The sequence below is a fragment of the Leiobunum rupestre genome, chromosome 7 (assembly GCF_980474605.1).
Source record: "Leiobunum rupestre chromosome 7, qqLeiRupe1.1.hap1, whole genome shotgun sequence".
NCBI classification, from domain to species: domain Eukaryota; kingdom Metazoa; phylum Arthropoda; class Arachnida; order Opiliones; family Sclerosomatidae; genus Leiobunum; species Leiobunum rupestre.
Window position 1 is genome coordinate 37,876,516 of NC_143390.1, and position 17,886 is coordinate 37,894,401.

The 17,886-nt window shown below is 42.0% G+C and overlaps 1 protein-coding gene across 6 annotated transcripts in view; it reads right to left on the bottom strand.

The window, feature by feature from the left end:
• Positions 1 to 374: 374 nt before the first annotated feature.
• Positions 375 to 17,886, bottom strand: part of Asator (tau-tubulin kinase asator) — a 60,745-nt gene continuing 43,233 nt past the window's right edge. For 3 of the 6 annotated variants that reach the window (XM_090154365.1, XM_090154364.1, XM_090154369.1), the window contains 9 exons: positions 16,742 to 16,956; positions 16,511 to 16,681; positions 7,247 to 7,345; positions 6,911 to 7,179; positions 6,352 to 6,838; positions 5,919 to 6,281; positions 5,529 to 5,852; positions 2,531 to 5,397; positions 376 to 2,030 (listed from right to left, as the gene is read on the bottom strand). In XM_090154365.1, the coding sequence (XP_090010491.1) occupies positions 1,946 to 2,030; positions 2,531 to 5,397; positions 5,529 to 5,852; positions 5,919 to 6,281; positions 6,352 to 6,838; positions 6,911 to 7,179; positions 7,247 to 7,345; positions 16,511 to 16,681; positions 16,742 to 16,956 (4,880 nt within the window). In that variant the 3' untranslated portion in view covers positions 376 to 1,945. Of the gene's footprint in view, positions 2,053 to 2,530; positions 5,398 to 5,528; positions 5,853 to 5,918; positions 6,282 to 6,351; positions 6,839 to 6,910; positions 7,180 to 7,246; positions 7,346 to 16,510; positions 16,682 to 16,741; positions 16,957 to 17,886 lie in introns of all 6 variants that reach the window. The other 3 variants (XM_090154368.1, XM_090154367.1, XM_090154366.1) reach the window with 3 other exon arrangements.

Below are 17,886 nucleotides of genomic sequence, written 5' to 3' on the forward strand. Positions count from 1 at the left end.
TCAAAAACTTCTAGTTCGTGATATTGAAAGACACCTGGACGTAACCGAAGAATCTTGCGTATTTTTTCATAGAAATGACACCTCTTGGAAAGCTTGGCTATGTTTAAAGCTAAAGAAGACATTTAAAAACTATTTCAAATTAATGACACGTACCAATCTTCTCTTAGAAGTTGATAGAAACTACTCTTAATTAAGATTAACCAAGACTCTCGTGGGTGGGTAGACGCATTAAAGCTACGAAAAAAGAAAGACTTGGGACTAAATTCAAAGCTAAAGAAACGAGTTAAACTCAGTTAATTTTGACTGAGGTACTCGATTCTTTCGATGATGTTTTGAAAAGAAATAAACACAAAATTTTTAGAACATTTTAAATTTTAATTATTTAAACGTCACATCGCGAGCCAGAAAAAAAATTCTAAACTAATAATAAAACAACAAATAGCACCTGTACAAACGTATTATTTACATTTTCGTACGCTTTCGTCAATTTTTTACGCAAATAAATGAGTATTTTCATATAGATTGTGTGCATAAAATGATGAAAAAAATTGAGAACACTCGTACTTTCACTTGGTTTTTTTTCAAAGCTAATAAAAAAATAAAGCCGTAACCTTTATTTTTTAAAAGCTTTTCAATTTGAGACTAGAACACTTTGAAATTATTATGACTGTATGTAAATTCCGAATAAATAAATAAAATAGGAATTGGTGTATAGTAATAATATAAATTAAGAGATTGATATACAGGTAGCTGCCAAGTATAATTCAAACTATACTTTTAATATTTTGAAATGTTATCTAACGTCATCGGTAACTACAATTAATTTTTTTGTTAATAGGAAAATCTTAGATTTTATATTTTTCTTTGCAATTTTTTGACTAGATTTACTTATTTGACATGATAGCGTTATATTCTGTATTAAACAATAAATTCAGATACCTTAAAAATAATATGTAGTGCATCAGAAGTTGAAGAGTATAATAATAACTGTAGGGTCTCTTTTTAATATATAATACACTACTTTTTTAAAGATTTGTCTTTCATTAATTTTTCAGGCACGCATCTTTGGCTAAAGCAAGAAAATTCTTTATTTCTGACTAAACGTTTCACGCTTAATTTGGAAATAAAATTTAAGCCAATTTATTTATATAATTAGGCTTTTTGTCTTGTAAAAATGCACCGTTTATCATATTTTTGTGATATATTTTTTACAACCCATAATTTTTATGCCTATAACGTTTTGTGACAATTAATTTTAAAAGAATGTCGAGGGAAATTGGCTACTTTACAAATTAGGTAATACAACGATATTGCGATATTTTCAAGCTGGAGAAAGGGCTGTATAATTCATATATTTTATTTAATAAGCCATCTTATTTTCTTGTTTTTCTGCTTTATATTTTGGGTTTTTATTCTGGTACTGGAGAAATTTTTAAATATAGGACTCTTTTGAGACGAAAATACGCCATGGAAATAGTTTTTCAACTACACATTTTTTTAATTTTTTTTTTACTTTATATACTTTATTATATAATAGCCAGGCCCAAAAACGCACATTTCCCTATATAGTTTTTTTTATACTGTACAACGTACAAGAATTCCTAAATCGCGGATTGCGCGATTAGCTGTCCCTTTTGTCTTCGTCCCAGCGGGAATTCAAATTTAAACCAACACTAAAAAGTTTTCGATTGTTTTTGAGAGCGGTTAAACTTGTCTTTCCTTCATACGGTCCGGCTATTGTTATTTCTATATATTTTACAAACACAATTATCGTATCATTTCCCCCCCACTGTTTTCGACAATCAAAAACGCTTTGAAATTTCCATTATTTTTTTGTTCTCACCGAAAGGGAAAAAAAAACTTAAAAGCGCGAGATAGTAGAGATCACTTGAATGAATAAATGTCCAGGAGCTGAGCTTCAGTTTTAAATAATTGAATATTTTTGTTAAGTTTCGGGAGAAGTCCCTCTGGATGATTCACTGGCCGTCATAGCTAGGTCACTCGGGGAGAGAGGCCGGTATCTACGTCTTCTGGCTCGTCCAACAGCGGGTGATGGAAAGAAAAAGAATCGAGACATCGTCAAAATCTGGGTCAAACTCGAACGTATTAACCCTACTAATTTATACCCCGAGAGCGTTTTATATTTAGATAAATAACCAGTGCCAAAAAGAAATAAGAAAAAACCCGTAAGGAAGTGATGGTGAGGTATTCGGGCTGGGAAATTGGACACAGTGCAGTGACCTAGCTAAGCATTCGAGTGTGTCTAGCGGGGAACGGCCAACTTTGGAATAAAAAAAAACGCGGGCCATGCACGTAAACAAGCGGAAAACGAGTCTCAAAAACAACCAAAACATCCGGGTAGGTCCTCCAGTTATTTCTGACAGTGACAAACATTATCGTGGGCAAACGAAATTAGTGTAAAAGGCCGGATTAATTACCGTCAACCGAAACTAATGATCGCGATTGCGAAATATTCGGCGGGGTAACGAGCTTAGCCGTCACGACGGAGAATTATCCGAAGATATCCTACCTGGATGGTACGCAACCGTTGACCGGTGGTTCCCCCGGTGGCGGCCTGGGTGCGCGGGCGTTGGGAAGAGACATATAGTTGAGGCGTTCGCCGCTGAGATTACGTTCGTCGTGGCTAAGTACTTGTTGTCCTTGGCAAATGAGGTCTTGGATGGTACTTCCTTTCATGGAGTCGGAGCGTCGTCGTTGCTGGTCGATCAAGACTTCTTTCTTCTTCAAGGAACCAGCTTCGTAGTAGAGACCCACCGGATCGGAAACGGGTTGCCGGATCCTCGGTCGTGGAATGCGAGACTCGGTTCCGTTGCCGGCGGTGGCGGTTCCCGGACCAGACACGGCCGTCGTCGAAGAGGCGCGGTTTCTTCGGCGAAACTGGAGCTTCAACTCGCGTTCGTCCGTCACGTACTTCTCTTCCGGATTCATTCTTCGGCGAAGCACTTGAGAACCTAATCCGCCCTGCTGCTCCCAACTCATGCTGCGGCTGTAATTTCCCGGCCGTATTTCGCTCATGGCCATCATGCTCTCGGAACTTCGTGTCAGACCGTGTTGATGGGCGCTTCTCCCCGGTAACGTTTGGCTACCCAAAGGGCGCAGGGTCGTCGCAGGTCCTACGTAGGTTTCGGTGTAAGGTCCGGGCGAAGGTCGATTGGACGAGTCCTCGGGTCTGAGTGACAGGGCTCCGCCGAGCCGGGTCCCGCTCCAGCTCCGAATGGGTCGGTCCTCGGAACTGGCACTCTTGTCGCTGCTAGTTCCTCCTTTACTGCCATTTTCGGCTTCTTTAGCGTCGGAAGAAGATTCCGATCCGAAGGCCGCGTGTAGACGGATGACGTTCCTGCCTACAACTTCCTCGCGAGCGTTGAACAAGTTGCTCTTGACCACGGCTCGATGACGTGTGTCTTCGATCATAGACCTGGGCCGTCTCTTGACGTCTTTCAACACCCGCCTCTTCACCTGACCCATGTCGGGTTTCTCGTAAGATTTGGAGCCGCTTCCGCAAAACCTGCCGGCGCAGCAGCTTTCGGAATCGGTGTCGGCGGTCGATTCGTACTTGGAATCGACGAGACGGATTGGGATCCTAGAGGGGAAGGTGTCATCCGATGGTCCGGCCATTGGATTCGCTTGCGCGGCGCTCAAAGAGCGACCCAAACCTAAGGGTTTCTCCGGTTTCGGAGGTCGCTGAATGACCCGGTCGGGATCTCTAGATGGGGTAGTCTTTCCGCTCAGGTTTTCGGCCGAGGACGCCGACGATTTAGAAGTAGCCGTTGTTAGGCTGGAGCCGCTTTTGGAGCTCAACAATTCTTTGTGCTGCTGAGGGCCCGAAAGAGCTCGACTCAGTTGAGCCGGTTTTTTAGGAACGGGCGGTGGCGAGGCGGATTTCTTCCTCAAGGGCGTCGAAATAACAGTTTCTTTTTTGACCGCGTTTTCGGTGGGCTTTCCTTTCGGAGGTTCCGTTTCGGGTTTCGTCGTCTCTTTCACGGGGGTCTCTCTGCCGGAACCGCCTTTCGATCCCATCAAGCGGAATGTCTCCGGCAAATCCTTCAAACTGATCACCGATATCTTGTGCTTGTCTTCTTGTTGCCTCAAACCCCTCGTTTCGCTGAATGCGGCAGTGTGCGGGGCGCTGCCCAATTGAGTCTGTTTCAACCTTTCGCCGACCAAACTCGTCACCTTCTTGCCGTCGATTTGCAGCACTTTGTAACAAATTTCATCGGCGTCGTCGTCGTCCTCATCTTCGTCGTCATCGTCGTCTTCGACTTCCTCGAGAGCCAAGGGCGCGTCGAAATAGACCGACGCTTCTTCCGTCGGGCCTTTCACCGATTTGTCACTGGGCGATTTCATGGCCGAACCTGGTCTAGGCGGGGTCGTGTCCTTTTCAGAGGGCGTAATTGTCTTGGGCGTCACCGTATTGGGACCGGCTGATAGCGGGGATGGCGGTTGAGGTTCGACGGGAGATTCCCGTTGAGATTGAGGCGACTTATCGAAGCTACCCTTCTTTAGGATACTCTTGGGTCTCGACTCGGATCTTTGAATGGAACGGCTACTTTCGCTGGCGGCTTCTTCCGCCGTCTTGACCATTCCGGCGTCCCTCTTGGGCGATCCTTGGCTCTTGACGCTGGATGGAGACACCGGTTTCGATTTGGCTTCTTCCGGCGGGCTCTTTTCCTTCTTGATAACTTCGGTTCTCTTCTCGGGTGACTTCTCTTTAGTAACCACGATCTTAACGTCGCTTAGTTCTTTCTTATCGGCCACTTCGTGCAAGCGTTCCTCTTCGGAACTGTTGAGTTTAATGGAAGGCAACGACGCTCTCCTCTCTTCGCCCGCGGCTGATTCTTGTCCGCTCTTCTCCTCCGAATCGGGGCTGTGTTTAGCGGCGATGTTCCTCATGACGTCCACCTCGTAGACATTCTCGTCGAAGGAGGCTTGTTGCCTCAAAGGCGGTTGTAGATTTGATCGAATGTAGAGGGCGATGGCTGGGCAACTCCAGACACGAGGCAGTCCTGGCGGAATGGGACCTTCGATGGGCACTCCTCCCAGGCTCACGTAAGGGCAATCGGAACCCAGTATGTCCGTAAAACCGTTCTGAACCCCGGGCGGTAAAGAGACCGGGGTGGATAAGGACCTAATGACGGGTCTTTTCCGACCACCTTTCGAATGACCATTGACCAGCGCTTCTTTCAGCCTTTCCTTGATTCCTTCCTCAGTGGTCACAATTCGGCCTTCCTCCAGACGTGCGACGCGATGATCAGGTAGCGAGGGATCGCCCTCGCCGGAACGAGCGCCAACCAAACTGCCCCTCTTGCTTCCCACGCCGTTGACCATTTCGCCCGGAGAATGCTCTTTCTTAATCGGTTTGTGATCTGGTGATAATGCCTAGAAAAAAAAGCAATGTCCAAGTTTTTGCGAGGGAAAATACAAGTAAATAGTTTTAAATTTCCCACACTTTAATAAATTGTAAAATTGGTGGGTCATCAAAACGTTAAATTGGCTATTGTTTGACTTACGTCACTGTTTTGGACGTTATCTTCCATTTCGTGATCAGTTTCCTCGCTGTCGTCGAAGGAAACTTGCCAGCGAGATACCAGCGTCATGGCGGCCGCGCAGCCACGAGTCACTTGCTGCATGGCGGATATGTTATCATCTTCGGCCACGGCGAACTGCGTTACCGAAACGTCGCGGTGATGGTAGCGGATGCGACCGCTGGGCGGATGGAAGCGCCGGTGACGGTGACCCACGGCATCCTTCCCCTCGCGATAGCCCGCCTTCGGGTCGGTCGGCGGAGTGGACAACGGAGGAGTCGAATGTCTCCCAGTGCTGAACTCGCTAGCCTAGAAACGTTATTCCAATTCAATAAATTATTTCAACGGATTTAATTGCGAAAAGCGGGGATTTACTTGTTGCGTTCCGTCGTCTCTTTGTTGAGGACTGTCCATCGAACACGGGTCCTGATCCTGGAAGGCCCGTATTTGTAGCTTGGGTAGGTCTTTCCTCAAACGGACGTGTTGCTGTTCGGAGGCCACGGACCAGGCCACTCCCACCGACGGTTTTCCGCTGGGAGTGACGCATTCTCCGTTCTCTTCGGCTCGGACCCGCGACCTTGACCTCTGCTCACCAACGGACCCATCCTGTCCAGGACTGACCGAAGACGCTTTATGTTTCCGGTGAAGAGGGGTCGTCGACAGGCGATCACCCGTCTCCTCGTCGTCTTCTTCTTCCTTGGCTCCATCTTCATCCTCTTCTTTCTCAGTGTCCATCTTCTTTTGGTGAAAATATATTAGGTCTCGAAATTCGGAAAGCGATTAACCTCATCAGCGAGGCGACACCCACCTCAATTTTTTGTTCCTCCATCTCGACATCCGCTTGATTGTCTTGGGTGACAATATTATTATTATTGTTGTTATTGTTATTGGCCTCCAAAGTGCTGGGCCTCAAAACGGTATGGCACAGATTATCGGGCAAGGAAACCACTTTGCCTCCGCCGATTCCGCCGCCTTGAGTAATAGCCCCGCCCGCACCCGTCGTACCGCCCCTCCCGGACTCGATACCGCCGCCCCCGCCTTCGGGCCCCGTGTATCCGTCGCCGACGCTCCGATTCCGCTGGTGCTGCAACAGAGTCTCTTTGCTCCCTTCCAGCCGGCCGCCCTGTAAACTGCCCACTCCGCCCCCGCTGCGGAAAGCGCCTTTCTCCTTCGTCTTGCCCACTTCGAAAAAGTCTTCGCCTTTGAAATTTTCGCCGCCATGGTCCTCGTAGCTCGCCATTATATTGTCGTCCAGCATATTGTCCGTGCCACCGTGGGTGGCCGGAGGAATGGATCTGCGAGAAAGAAACAATTACTACGACCAGTCCCGTAAGACGGTAGATGGTAGGCGAATTGAGCGGACGTACCCGGGATGGGGTGGTTTGGAAACCACGGCCGGAGAGGTAGTGGTGGTGGTGGCCACGGAATTGTCGGTGTAGTTCTTCTCCCAGTCGTACGAATCGGAATCTTTGACGCCTCGTCTCTTCATGCACCGTTCGAAGAGGCTGGCCAGCATGTCGTAGTTTGGTCGGTCGTAATAGTCCAAAGCCGAGACGTGATCCAGAAACTGGCGAAAATCGGAGGGCAAATGCTTCAACAATAGACGGTGATCGTACTTTTCTTTCATGATCCCCACCTGCAGCGGATACGGTTAGGTTTCATTTCCAATACCTACTATACGACCAAAGCTGAAACCACCGTACTTGTTCTTTGTCCTTAATTTTCCTCCACGGCAACTGACCATTGACGAATTCTACCAGCATATAGAATAAAGACCAAAGATCGTCGTGCCGACCCATTTCCTACCGAACAAATAACACCATTCCATTATCAACTATACGGAACATTCCAAAATCAAAGGCGCGTCATTTAATCCTACGGAACACTTTATCGAAACATAATACATGAACGGGGTGATTAAACTTTAAATCGACGTAGCGATGACACCTTACGCTCCTTACACGGATGAATCGTATTTGATATTTGTCCTTTTGAAGTTTGACACATTCTAGTAAGCTTCGTCCGTGACTTAGGTACTGTATAGCTTTTCAGGTTGAATATGTCATCGTTCTTTGTAAGACACATCTGAAAAGCGGAGCATTTTCCCATCTTACATATATAAATAAAACCGTTCTTTATTTGACTGTTTGTATGTAGTGACAAGGGCGCAATTCTTCACCGATTTGGACCAAACCAGGGATTAGCATTTTTTTATTTTTTAATAAAAATCAAATCGACCGTTTTTATTTTTATCGAAGTTTTGATGATTTTTTTAATTTATTGAATAATAAAATATTTTTAAGTCTAATTGATGGAAACTTTGCTTCTATAGGTTACATAATTTAAGATTAATTGAACTCTTAATTAATTTTGATTACTATTTATTGCTTTAGTTGGGTTAGATTTGTTTTTATTTTAATTAACATTCTCTTTTTGATATTTTTTATTTCTCTATTGAAATAACTTTGCGTGATTGAAATAAATGTTATTTTAAAAATCGCTTGATCCGTACCAAACGTCATGGCAACCCAATGAAGGTTTTTAAGGGACCCAACTAATGTAACAGTTGGTTTTCAATTCTCCGCCGCATATTCACGCCAACGACGAAGAAATTTGGATCTCGCAACAATCCGAACGCGACTAGCCGAATCTCCAGTCCAAATAAAGACGATATAAATTAAACATGGCCTATTAATAATCGAAATAAAGTAACTGACGGCGTAATGATTCCAGCACCCGGCGGTATTTGGCCTCGGGGAAGGTGGCATTTGAATAATAAAGCCGGAATTCGGGAGAACGACACAATGAGAATGGTTGGTTAATCGTCCCTCGTTTTAATTCCAAAGAAAGCTGGCAGGCTAAAAAGACAAAGCTTTCATTCCGGTAGTCGCTAACATTCGATTCCAGTCTCCCGGCGAGCGTTTTCAAGCGCCTCTGAAAGATAATAACCGTACGAGCTCCGGCTTTGTCAATAGCGGCGACTGACGCTCGACAATCGCGTAGAGAAACAACCACGGACGAAGGTTGCATTTTTTCTTCAATGAAACAATTTTGTGGCGGAAAAGAAAAGCAACGAGTCGACAGTGAAAAGGCCTCTAAATATAAAAGAGTCGATCTCAGCGCTTCGTCTTTTCAAACTAAACCGTCGGCGCGGAATTTCAAGGAATAGAGAAGGCTACCTTTGAAATTTTCGCGTTTTACATTCTCTAGCGCCAACTTTAATAGGCGTCCCCGCGCTACTTTTATAGCGCATTTTCGCGGCTATAAATAAAGCGATTCAATTGTGAACGTAAAAGGCCGCCGTCACTTCCTGTTTGTCGTTAGACAGAATTCGGTAATGATGGTATAAAAATCATTTCGTCAGCTCGCTAATACGCCTTTTCCTAAAGATAAACTAGATAATCATTTTCCACAGATAAAATTAGGTCAAATGGATAACTTACCCCCGCGATAACTCCTAGTCCTAATGTATATTACGTATTTCTAAATTAGTGCCAAACACATCGAAATCGCTAATGAGAGGGAATTATAGCTAAATGAATGGGTGAGAATATAATAATACCGTCTAATGGCAAAAAGCGACAGCTTATCAAGGCGTATAGCATAGAGGAACTCCTCTACGCGTATAGTTTACTACAGGTAGATTTCGCGTGACGTCATCATTTCCATAAGGGATTTCGTCTCGGACAATATTCAATATTTTTCGGAATCTCCTGGAGAGGAAAAAAAGACTGGCCAAGAAAATGTATCAGAGATTATCAAATTATAGGTGACGCCAAAATGGGAAAAATATTATCACTCATTTAGAATATGGACACTGAATTAGTCTATGAAAACATTAACTAAATTAAGAGTAGAGTGCGCTAAATTAGAACATGAAAGCTTTCACTAAATTAGATAGACTAAATTTTAATATGAAAACATTAACTAAATTAAGAGTAAAGATCACTAAATTATTATATGAAAACTTTCAGTAAATTTGAGTTGAGTGCTAAAATTAAAATTTTCATTAAATTATAATTGTTTTAGTAAAACTTTTAATAACTAAATTAGTTATTATATTATATTATATTCTTTAGTTTTTCGGTTCGGAATCCTATAGTTACCATCTTGATTGACCCAAATTTTAAAAACTAATTATCTTTGTCAATCCGCAAGCGAAAATTGGTAATTTACGAATGAAATGTAGCAGTCGCAATTTGGCGTATTTCAGCAATGAGATATTTCCTTGACAGAGTTAATAAATGTCCACAGAGAGAACGTCGGTAAATTTACATAGCCGGGCTAATAATAAGCCCGGAATCGCGGAATGGTTCTATTCTTAGTTTTTAAAATATAAATTCTCCGGCTGCAGTTTTATCTCGTCCCGAGGGTAACGACATTTTGTTGACAAAAGACGCTGATAGATTCGCTCCGCGCTGACAACGTTTTCTTGGCAAGACGCTCTCCCACGCCTCCGAGCAGCCTGGATTCAAAAACCCCCTAACTCAATTTACTTCCAATCGTATCCAAAAAAATTACTTATAGTTTCCCCATCCCGATAAATTAGCAACGTTTTGAAACCGTGCGCTTATCTCGACAATACCGCGATACTATCGACTTTTGCGTAGTCTTAATCCCTCATTATAATTCTCGGGTTGTGTTTGTTTATTCTCCCGCTTTTCGACAATTCCAATATTTCAAGTTTGGAAAAAATCCTTTCGAAAGCGTCGGGGGAATTCAAAACTGGGCTTAGCCCCAGCTGCGAGGAATACACGCGTTAATACGTCATATTTTTTACTTTTATTTTTATACGTTGCCGAAAGAGGAATATAAAACACGAGAAAATCGCTGAATCCAAAAGTTTCGGATTTTTTTTAAATAGAGAAGACCATTTTTTGTAAAAATAAAAACGTCGTCAAAATATTTAAAAGTTTTACGTTTTGTTTTCCGAAAAAAAAATATAAATTTGCTCTTTTATTTTTAGCTTCGAGGTCGCGAGGCTTAAGGAATTGTATTTTGAGTGTAATCCGCTTCCTGATACTTTTTGGCCCGGGTAACCACGTTTTTACAGATAATCTAAGCGAAATATCTTTGAAGTATCGGATTTCGTCGTCGTAAAAACAAATTACAAACTAACCTGATAATATTTAAAAATATTCGCGACTATCTAATGCCAAAAGCTGATGGGGAAAATAGCGTTCAAAATTTACACATTAAAATCTACGTTGAGTGTACTTTTTAGTAAATGATAATAAGAACCGAACCACCTGTGGACGGTAATGCAAAAATTAATTGGATTTCCGTGCTACGCAACGAGTTTGGAATTTTTTTAATGATTAGGCTTAGTTTATCTTTTCGGTTTAGTTAGTCGCATGCCAGATTCCCCGCGTGGTATAAGGCGAAACCGGTCTACCACTGGAAATTCTGGTTATTTTAAATACTTTTTAATTCGTTTTTGACTCAAGATCTATTTAGCGTTTTTATTTAATTATCTATACGAGTAATTCGCAAGTTTTGCAATTAAGTTTAATTTTTTTAGGGTTTAGCTTTTTTACCCCCCTTTTATTATGGACTTTTCTAACTTTTCGCGTGTTCTACGTTTTAGAAGCCTAGATGCACACTTCATATTTCACGATCAATATTTGCAAGTTCTCTCCTCACTGGTTTAAGGGGTTTTCCCCCGAGATTTTCGGTTTCCCCTTCCATAAAAACTTGTCGAGGTTAACGGTAATAGTTAGTGTAGGGATCTGTTGGCTCGCGTGGTATGAAGGGCTGGCTTTAAAAGTCGCTTGATGACTTAGGACTAAGGTGGTGCCTTGGGTATTAGCCTAGCTGATTATTAATTAAAAAAAAATGTCAACGTATATACTTGATAAAAATTAAATTTCCAACGCCTACAAAACAAATAGACCAAAACCCCTGTAAAAGTGTTCAACACGCGGTACACCGGTGTACAGGGAGAAGTGAGCTACCAGGGTCAAACCAATATCACCCTAAATGCGGGTATCGCTGAAACAAACGACGTTTAACTACCACTTGGAACGGAGCAACCGAAATAAATTGTGCAAAATTTGAAGCTAAGCAGAGAGGCGTTCCGTCTATTTTTAAAGCTAAGCGTCATAAAAATAACAAAAACAAGGAAATTCGAAAACAAGGCTACAGAGCACCGAAGAGACCTTGTACCTATATAAAAGTCGAGTATTAAGCGGAGCAAATGAAAAGGCCTAAAAAGATGAGCGCTGATAAGAGCTCGCCAATTTTAGCGCAACTTCTTCTCTTCAAACCGGGCCGGAGATAAAACAGAAGAGGATCGCCTCTCCTCTTCCTTCATTTTGGGATTTTGCCGGTCGACACTTATTTCAAGCCCAGGCTCTTCACCCTGGGATGAAACACCCCTCGCGGAAATGAAAAAGTTTTCTATAGCACCTCTCATTTACCTCTCACGCTCTAACGAAGCTATGGTTTTCAGCCAAGGCTTATACATATCCCCGCGTTAACTGGCAGCGCGGATAAACTCGAGGAGAGGGTGAAGACTGGCTGTAATTGATTGAAGTAGATGTGACGCCCGGGAAACGCGTATACAGAGAGGCGACGTCGGAGTTCTTTTCGCGGTTATAGAAGCTCAAGAGGCCGGCTAGGGAAGCGCCGGGAGGGGGTGCGCGAGGGAATTCGGTTTTTTCGAACGCGGAAGGAGTCTCTCCTTCTTCCATTTTCTGCCACCGACCAAACCACCTTAAGCTTAAATACCTGACAAAGATAAAACCACCGCATTGGGGGAATTTTTTCGGCTGAGATTATCTTTAAATTGACTGCTGGGTTCTTGTCTTACACGGTTATTTAAAAATATTTTTACTAACAGGCAAAAGTTCTCTTTTCAGCGCGAATCGCGGCTGGGATTTGAACCGCTTGCGAGGAAGGCTTGATTACACTCTCTACTTAAATTAAAAAAGCTTCTATTTTATTCATGCAAATAATGAAATCTTTTTAATAGAAGTTAAGTCACATAAGCGCGAAACTCCACGCGATTTGCCTTTTAATAATACCATACGATAACATAATCACTCGTAAGTATGCCATAAAAGCAATTCCTTTATTCACGGGATATGACGTTAATTGCGTCACTTACAACTCCGTGATGAAAAAGCGTCGTTAGTGATACCACAGACTACCTACCCCAAGAAGGACATGTATCGATGGTAGTAATTTCAATTTTTTCATATTTCGGATGTGATCAGGGTTAGACGTCCGTAACTAGTTACGGCATATTACTACTAAAATTAATCGAAATCTGGGTGCTTACTTGTCAATTTGACTAGTGAAAAATTTACCTAAATATTCATAAATAATGGCGAATAAGGCGTATCATAAATTCATCATTTATCAATATAATTTTATTTAAAAAAATTACCTCATGTAACTCAAGTGATAATAAACTCCTATTTTAATTCTGACGGGTAAAGCAAAATGTTGGCTGACCTTCTTGTTTTTATACCCCCATTTTTACCCCCACAAGTCAGTGAGTATTAAAATAAATTAAGATGGAGGTTCACTAGTCGGGCTGACTACTAAGAAAAATATCCTTATGCCCAACCCTGAATGTGATGCGTCTTTTTTAAGAGCACGCCATCTCACGGCAAGTAGAGGCAGTTTTGAAGGTACAAAGACGAGCACGCGCGTCAATCACTTTTGAGACACCTTTTTTCGATGTGGATGTAAGTCCTTCTCGGGGTAGATTTTCTGTGGTGATACAGATCGAAAACGGAAGTTAGTGAAGCCGATTCTGAAAACGCGCAGAATTCTTCTAGGTTTAACAATCTATAGTTTAGCTCGTGTCTCGTAATTAAGAAATTTAGTTTCCATGGTAATCTTTTCCATGGCGCGAGGATCATAAGAATTTTTCATACTTGGGTCCACTTGTATATTCCGCGTGAAACAAAATTTCATTGAAATTTTTTCTATGGAAATGTTTTACAGAAGCATACTTATGAGTAGGAATCCATACCTCTACTTGGAATGCTTATCCTGGCGTATCGCGTATGGTAAGATCAGTCTGACGGCTTTGGCCCCGCCTACGAGCGAAAAATTCCCCTCTGCGCGCGCTCCCCTCACACGTTGTTGTTTGTTAAGTGAACATATTGGCCCCAAGTAAACCGTCAGCCACATCGAGACTAAAATCTGCCGCGATAAGCATTCCAAGTATAAGTTATTATGTTACATATGATATTACTCTACCACCGACAAAAATAGGCAGACACACTGTGTGTGTTTGTGTGTGTGGGGGGGGGGGGGGGGTAAAAAAAGAACGATCATTATGAAGGAAGCTGACTGTGAAGTATCACGCTTTCCTTTAATATTTCCGACTTACCATTTTTCTCGCATTGTCATATTTGCACGTATTAGTTTTCGGCTCGCGTTCCAAGAATTATACACTAATGAAATTTCCAAGCGCGATGGGGGACCTTTTAACCTCCTAAAATGACGACTGTTTCCTATCGGTCATTCTTGCCCGTGCCGCACGTTCAGTTCACTCTCTTAACTACGATTTCTTTTCAGCTTTCAATTTCATTCTCATACAGGATTCGTACAAAATTTTCGAATTTCAAATTCCCGACTTATCCAGGTTATCCTTGATTAATTTTTGGCAATATCCCAGACCTTTATGGTAATATTCCTGCTAATTTTAATCATTTCACGTTTTCATATAGGTAAAAGTACAAAGTGAAACAATATTTTTGAAGAATCACAACGTTAATTATATTTTATAAGAGCATACTGAGGTTCCAGGCATGAGCGCGCAAGACCAGAGATTTCATTTTCTCAGCGATGCAAAGTTTGTTGACTAAGAAAATCCCTGACTTTTTACGATATTATTTAAATCCCGGACTTATTTTCTGACTTTTTTCACCAAATTGGAAATCCCTGGCTTGTCCAGGTTTTGTTATCACTTCAATATTTACTTTGCCAGCAACGAAGTTAACAAAATATTCTACGGTTTAGATAAAAAAATTCGGAATGAAACTGTAAAACCGTATTTCTGATGGGTTGTTTTTGACCCGCAGATGGCTGTGATGTCAAACGAATGTTCAAGATACCTAAGAATGCATTTATTTGTACTGCCGGGAGAATGACTGTGTTGAGACGATCCGCGGCATGAGAAGGGGGAAGGAAATGGTCACCGGCGTGTGCTTAGATTGCGTCGGAAGACATCAGTTCTGGATTCAGTTTTAGCATATGTAACATAATTACTCATAAGTATGCCTCTATATAACATTTCTGTATTAAAAATTTCAATGAGACCTTGTTTCACAGCCACCAAAGAATTCACGAATGAACTACGCGCAAAACCGGTTTTAACTTCCTTCCCTCCCCGCCAGACCTGGTTTTAATGACGAAAAAGCCGTCATCGATTGGAAAGTGACGTCAATCACGTCATATCCTGTGAACAAGGTCTCATTGAGAAGACATTCCTTTTGGCACACTTATGAGTAATTATGTTACATATGGTTTTAGGGATACTGGGCTGATTTGATTGATTTGATGAATTGGGAGCAACGCTAAAAATCGTCTCAACAGTCATTCTCCCGACAACAGAAATAAATGCATTCTAGATTTAGCCTAAAGTATCGGTTTTTTGGGAAATGGTTAATTATGATTTAGGTTTCTATTTCAACAATGTATTCAGGGTTCGTATAAAATTTCCGGGATGAATTTCCCTGACTAATTTGCCCAATTTTTCCTAACCATTTTCATTGAATAAATGAATGGTTTGAGGGTAAGATCTTGCAAAATATTCAATATATTATTGCCTCTTTAAAAAGGTATTTGCCTGTTTTTTCTTGGGTCATTTTAAAATTCCCTGACTCATATTGAATTAAGATATTGACCAGCAAAAACGACCCCTAAGTTTAGAATGACCACGCATTTTTGGTGGACTGCAAATTAAGTGATTACGGCTAATACTTGCTCTTTGCGTCGTCGTCATAGCAGAGCAGGGTTCGAAAACAAAAAACCCACCCACGTGACCTCAGAAAACCCACTTTCAAATCTCAGATTTGATATGAAAAACCAACTTGTTAAATGTGCAATGACCACTTTAATGACTAAAGCCCCATTTTCATGCTCGCTGGTAGCGGGTAAAAATCGACAAAATCCGCTTCAGATATACACTTTCACTTTCCGCGTCGATCTGTTTCAAACAGATATTTTAGCATTATTTTCACGCTTGCGAGTGGCGGAAGCGAATTTTGACGATTTTTATCCGCTACCAGCGAGCATGAAAATGGGGATTTAGGCCTAAGGTGGTGCCTTGGGTATTAGCCTAGCTGATTATTGTTATTATTATTATTATTATTAATTGTAATGTGATACAAACTTTACAAAGTTAACTGGCTTGTTAACTTGAAACTTATAATCGGTACTTCTACAAGTCCTTTGGCTCAGCTTTGCAGTATCTGAATACTTTTACATATCGTCTAATACAAATACGGAAATTGTATACTAAAATAAGAAACCCACCCAAATGAAAAAAAAAACTTTTTTTCGAACCCTGTCGAAGTAGAGCACGTGCGGGAGCTTGTTATTGTATTGTATTGTCGACCATAATGCTTATTACGTAATAATTTCGACTGACTGACACGCTTATGATATCGCTATAGACTTATGGCGGTGAATGAAAATTTCTAGCGTCGGAAATTAATTTTTGAGTATCGCGAATGATTTGTAAATCTAGTAGGTCAAAAAGCGCAGTTACTTAAAGCGGTCCTGATATACTTAGCCCGAGAAATAATAGCGGTCCTGATCTGGCAAGACGCCACGGACTACGCGGCTTAAAGTATCATTAATATCGGGATGGTAGTAGAAGGAGATTGGGCGTCCGAGTCGTGTGGAGAGACTATTAATATTGCAAAAAGAAAGCGTGAGCGTAGGCAGACCGCGGAATTACACGCTGTAAAATGAAAATAGCTAAAAGGGAAAAAGAGACAGACCTTATTCTTGTGAGCGTTAACGGAAGCGTATCTGACGGTGCCCCTGAATCCGGCGGCCGCCCGGGGGGGACGCACTTCCCCCGTCGCGGTGACGTATTGGCGGGCCAGACCAAAGTCCAGCATGTACACTTTGCGACAGTTGTGGGGCAGGCGGCCCATGGCGAAATTGGACTACGAAAATAAAAGAGACCGTTACGGGTACAGCCGGACGAATAGGAATTGATGTCTTACAGGTTTGACATCTCTGTGTAGGAAGCCGACGTCGTGAATGCTCTCGATGGCCCTGAGGATTTGCAAGCCCAGTCGAAGAGTGCTGCTGAGGCTGAAGGCTCCCCTGGGTTGGCTGCGCCGAAGCTCGGCCAAGTTTTTGCCTTGCAATTGCATCACTACGTAATTGAAACGGTCGTTGCGACCGCAACCGATGAAGCGACATACGTGCTCCTTTCCTATTTATACCAAGAGGAAAACGTACAAGGTCAAAAAGGTCAAAATCCGGACAACCTTCCATCGCGATTCAACATTCGATTTGTCACTTATTCAAAGAATGGTATTTGGGACTCTTTACGCGAGCTGCTACCCAATTTATATATTTCCCTTATTGAAGGTGCGGGATAAGTTGGCGCCTATAAAAGGATCCCATAAAATACGTCATTTGTTCTTCGTACGCCATTATATTTATTTGTGACAGTCTTTTGCGTTGACATATCTTGGTTTATGTCCCTACGTATATGAGAATGGAAGGATTTGTTGAAGCGGGAATTAATTCGCTTCACAGTGAATACGACATCGCAACAATAACCTCTGTTTTTATGATTCCCGGAAGATATTATCCACCTCCTACGCGGATAGAATGAGCCCACGATCTTCCCAGGGTCCCCCCCCCCCCCCCGGTTACCTGGAGAAAAGAGGAAAGAGTACGCGTGGAAAGGTGAAAGGGCGTGGCTTTTCTACCGGAAACCACGAAGCCGACAGAGGGCTGCCTGAATACATTCTAGGTTAAAGGTATAGCTATATACAGGGTGACCAGCGAAAGGCTTTGAAAATTTTAAAGGAAAACTTTAAATTTTAAGAGGCGAATTATAAGAAACTATAGGAAACTAAATAGGCGAATTATATGAAACTATAGGAAACTAAATAAGCGAATTATAAGAAAATATAGGAAATTTAAATAGGCGAATTATAAGAAACTATAGGAAACTAAATAAGCGAATTATAAGAAAATATAGGAAATTTAAATAGGCGAATTATAAGAAACTATAGGAAACTAAATAAGCGAATAGGCGAATTATATGAAACTATAGGAAACTAAATAAGCGAATTATAAGAAAATATAGGAAATTTAAATAGGCGAATTATAAGAAACTATAGGAAACTAA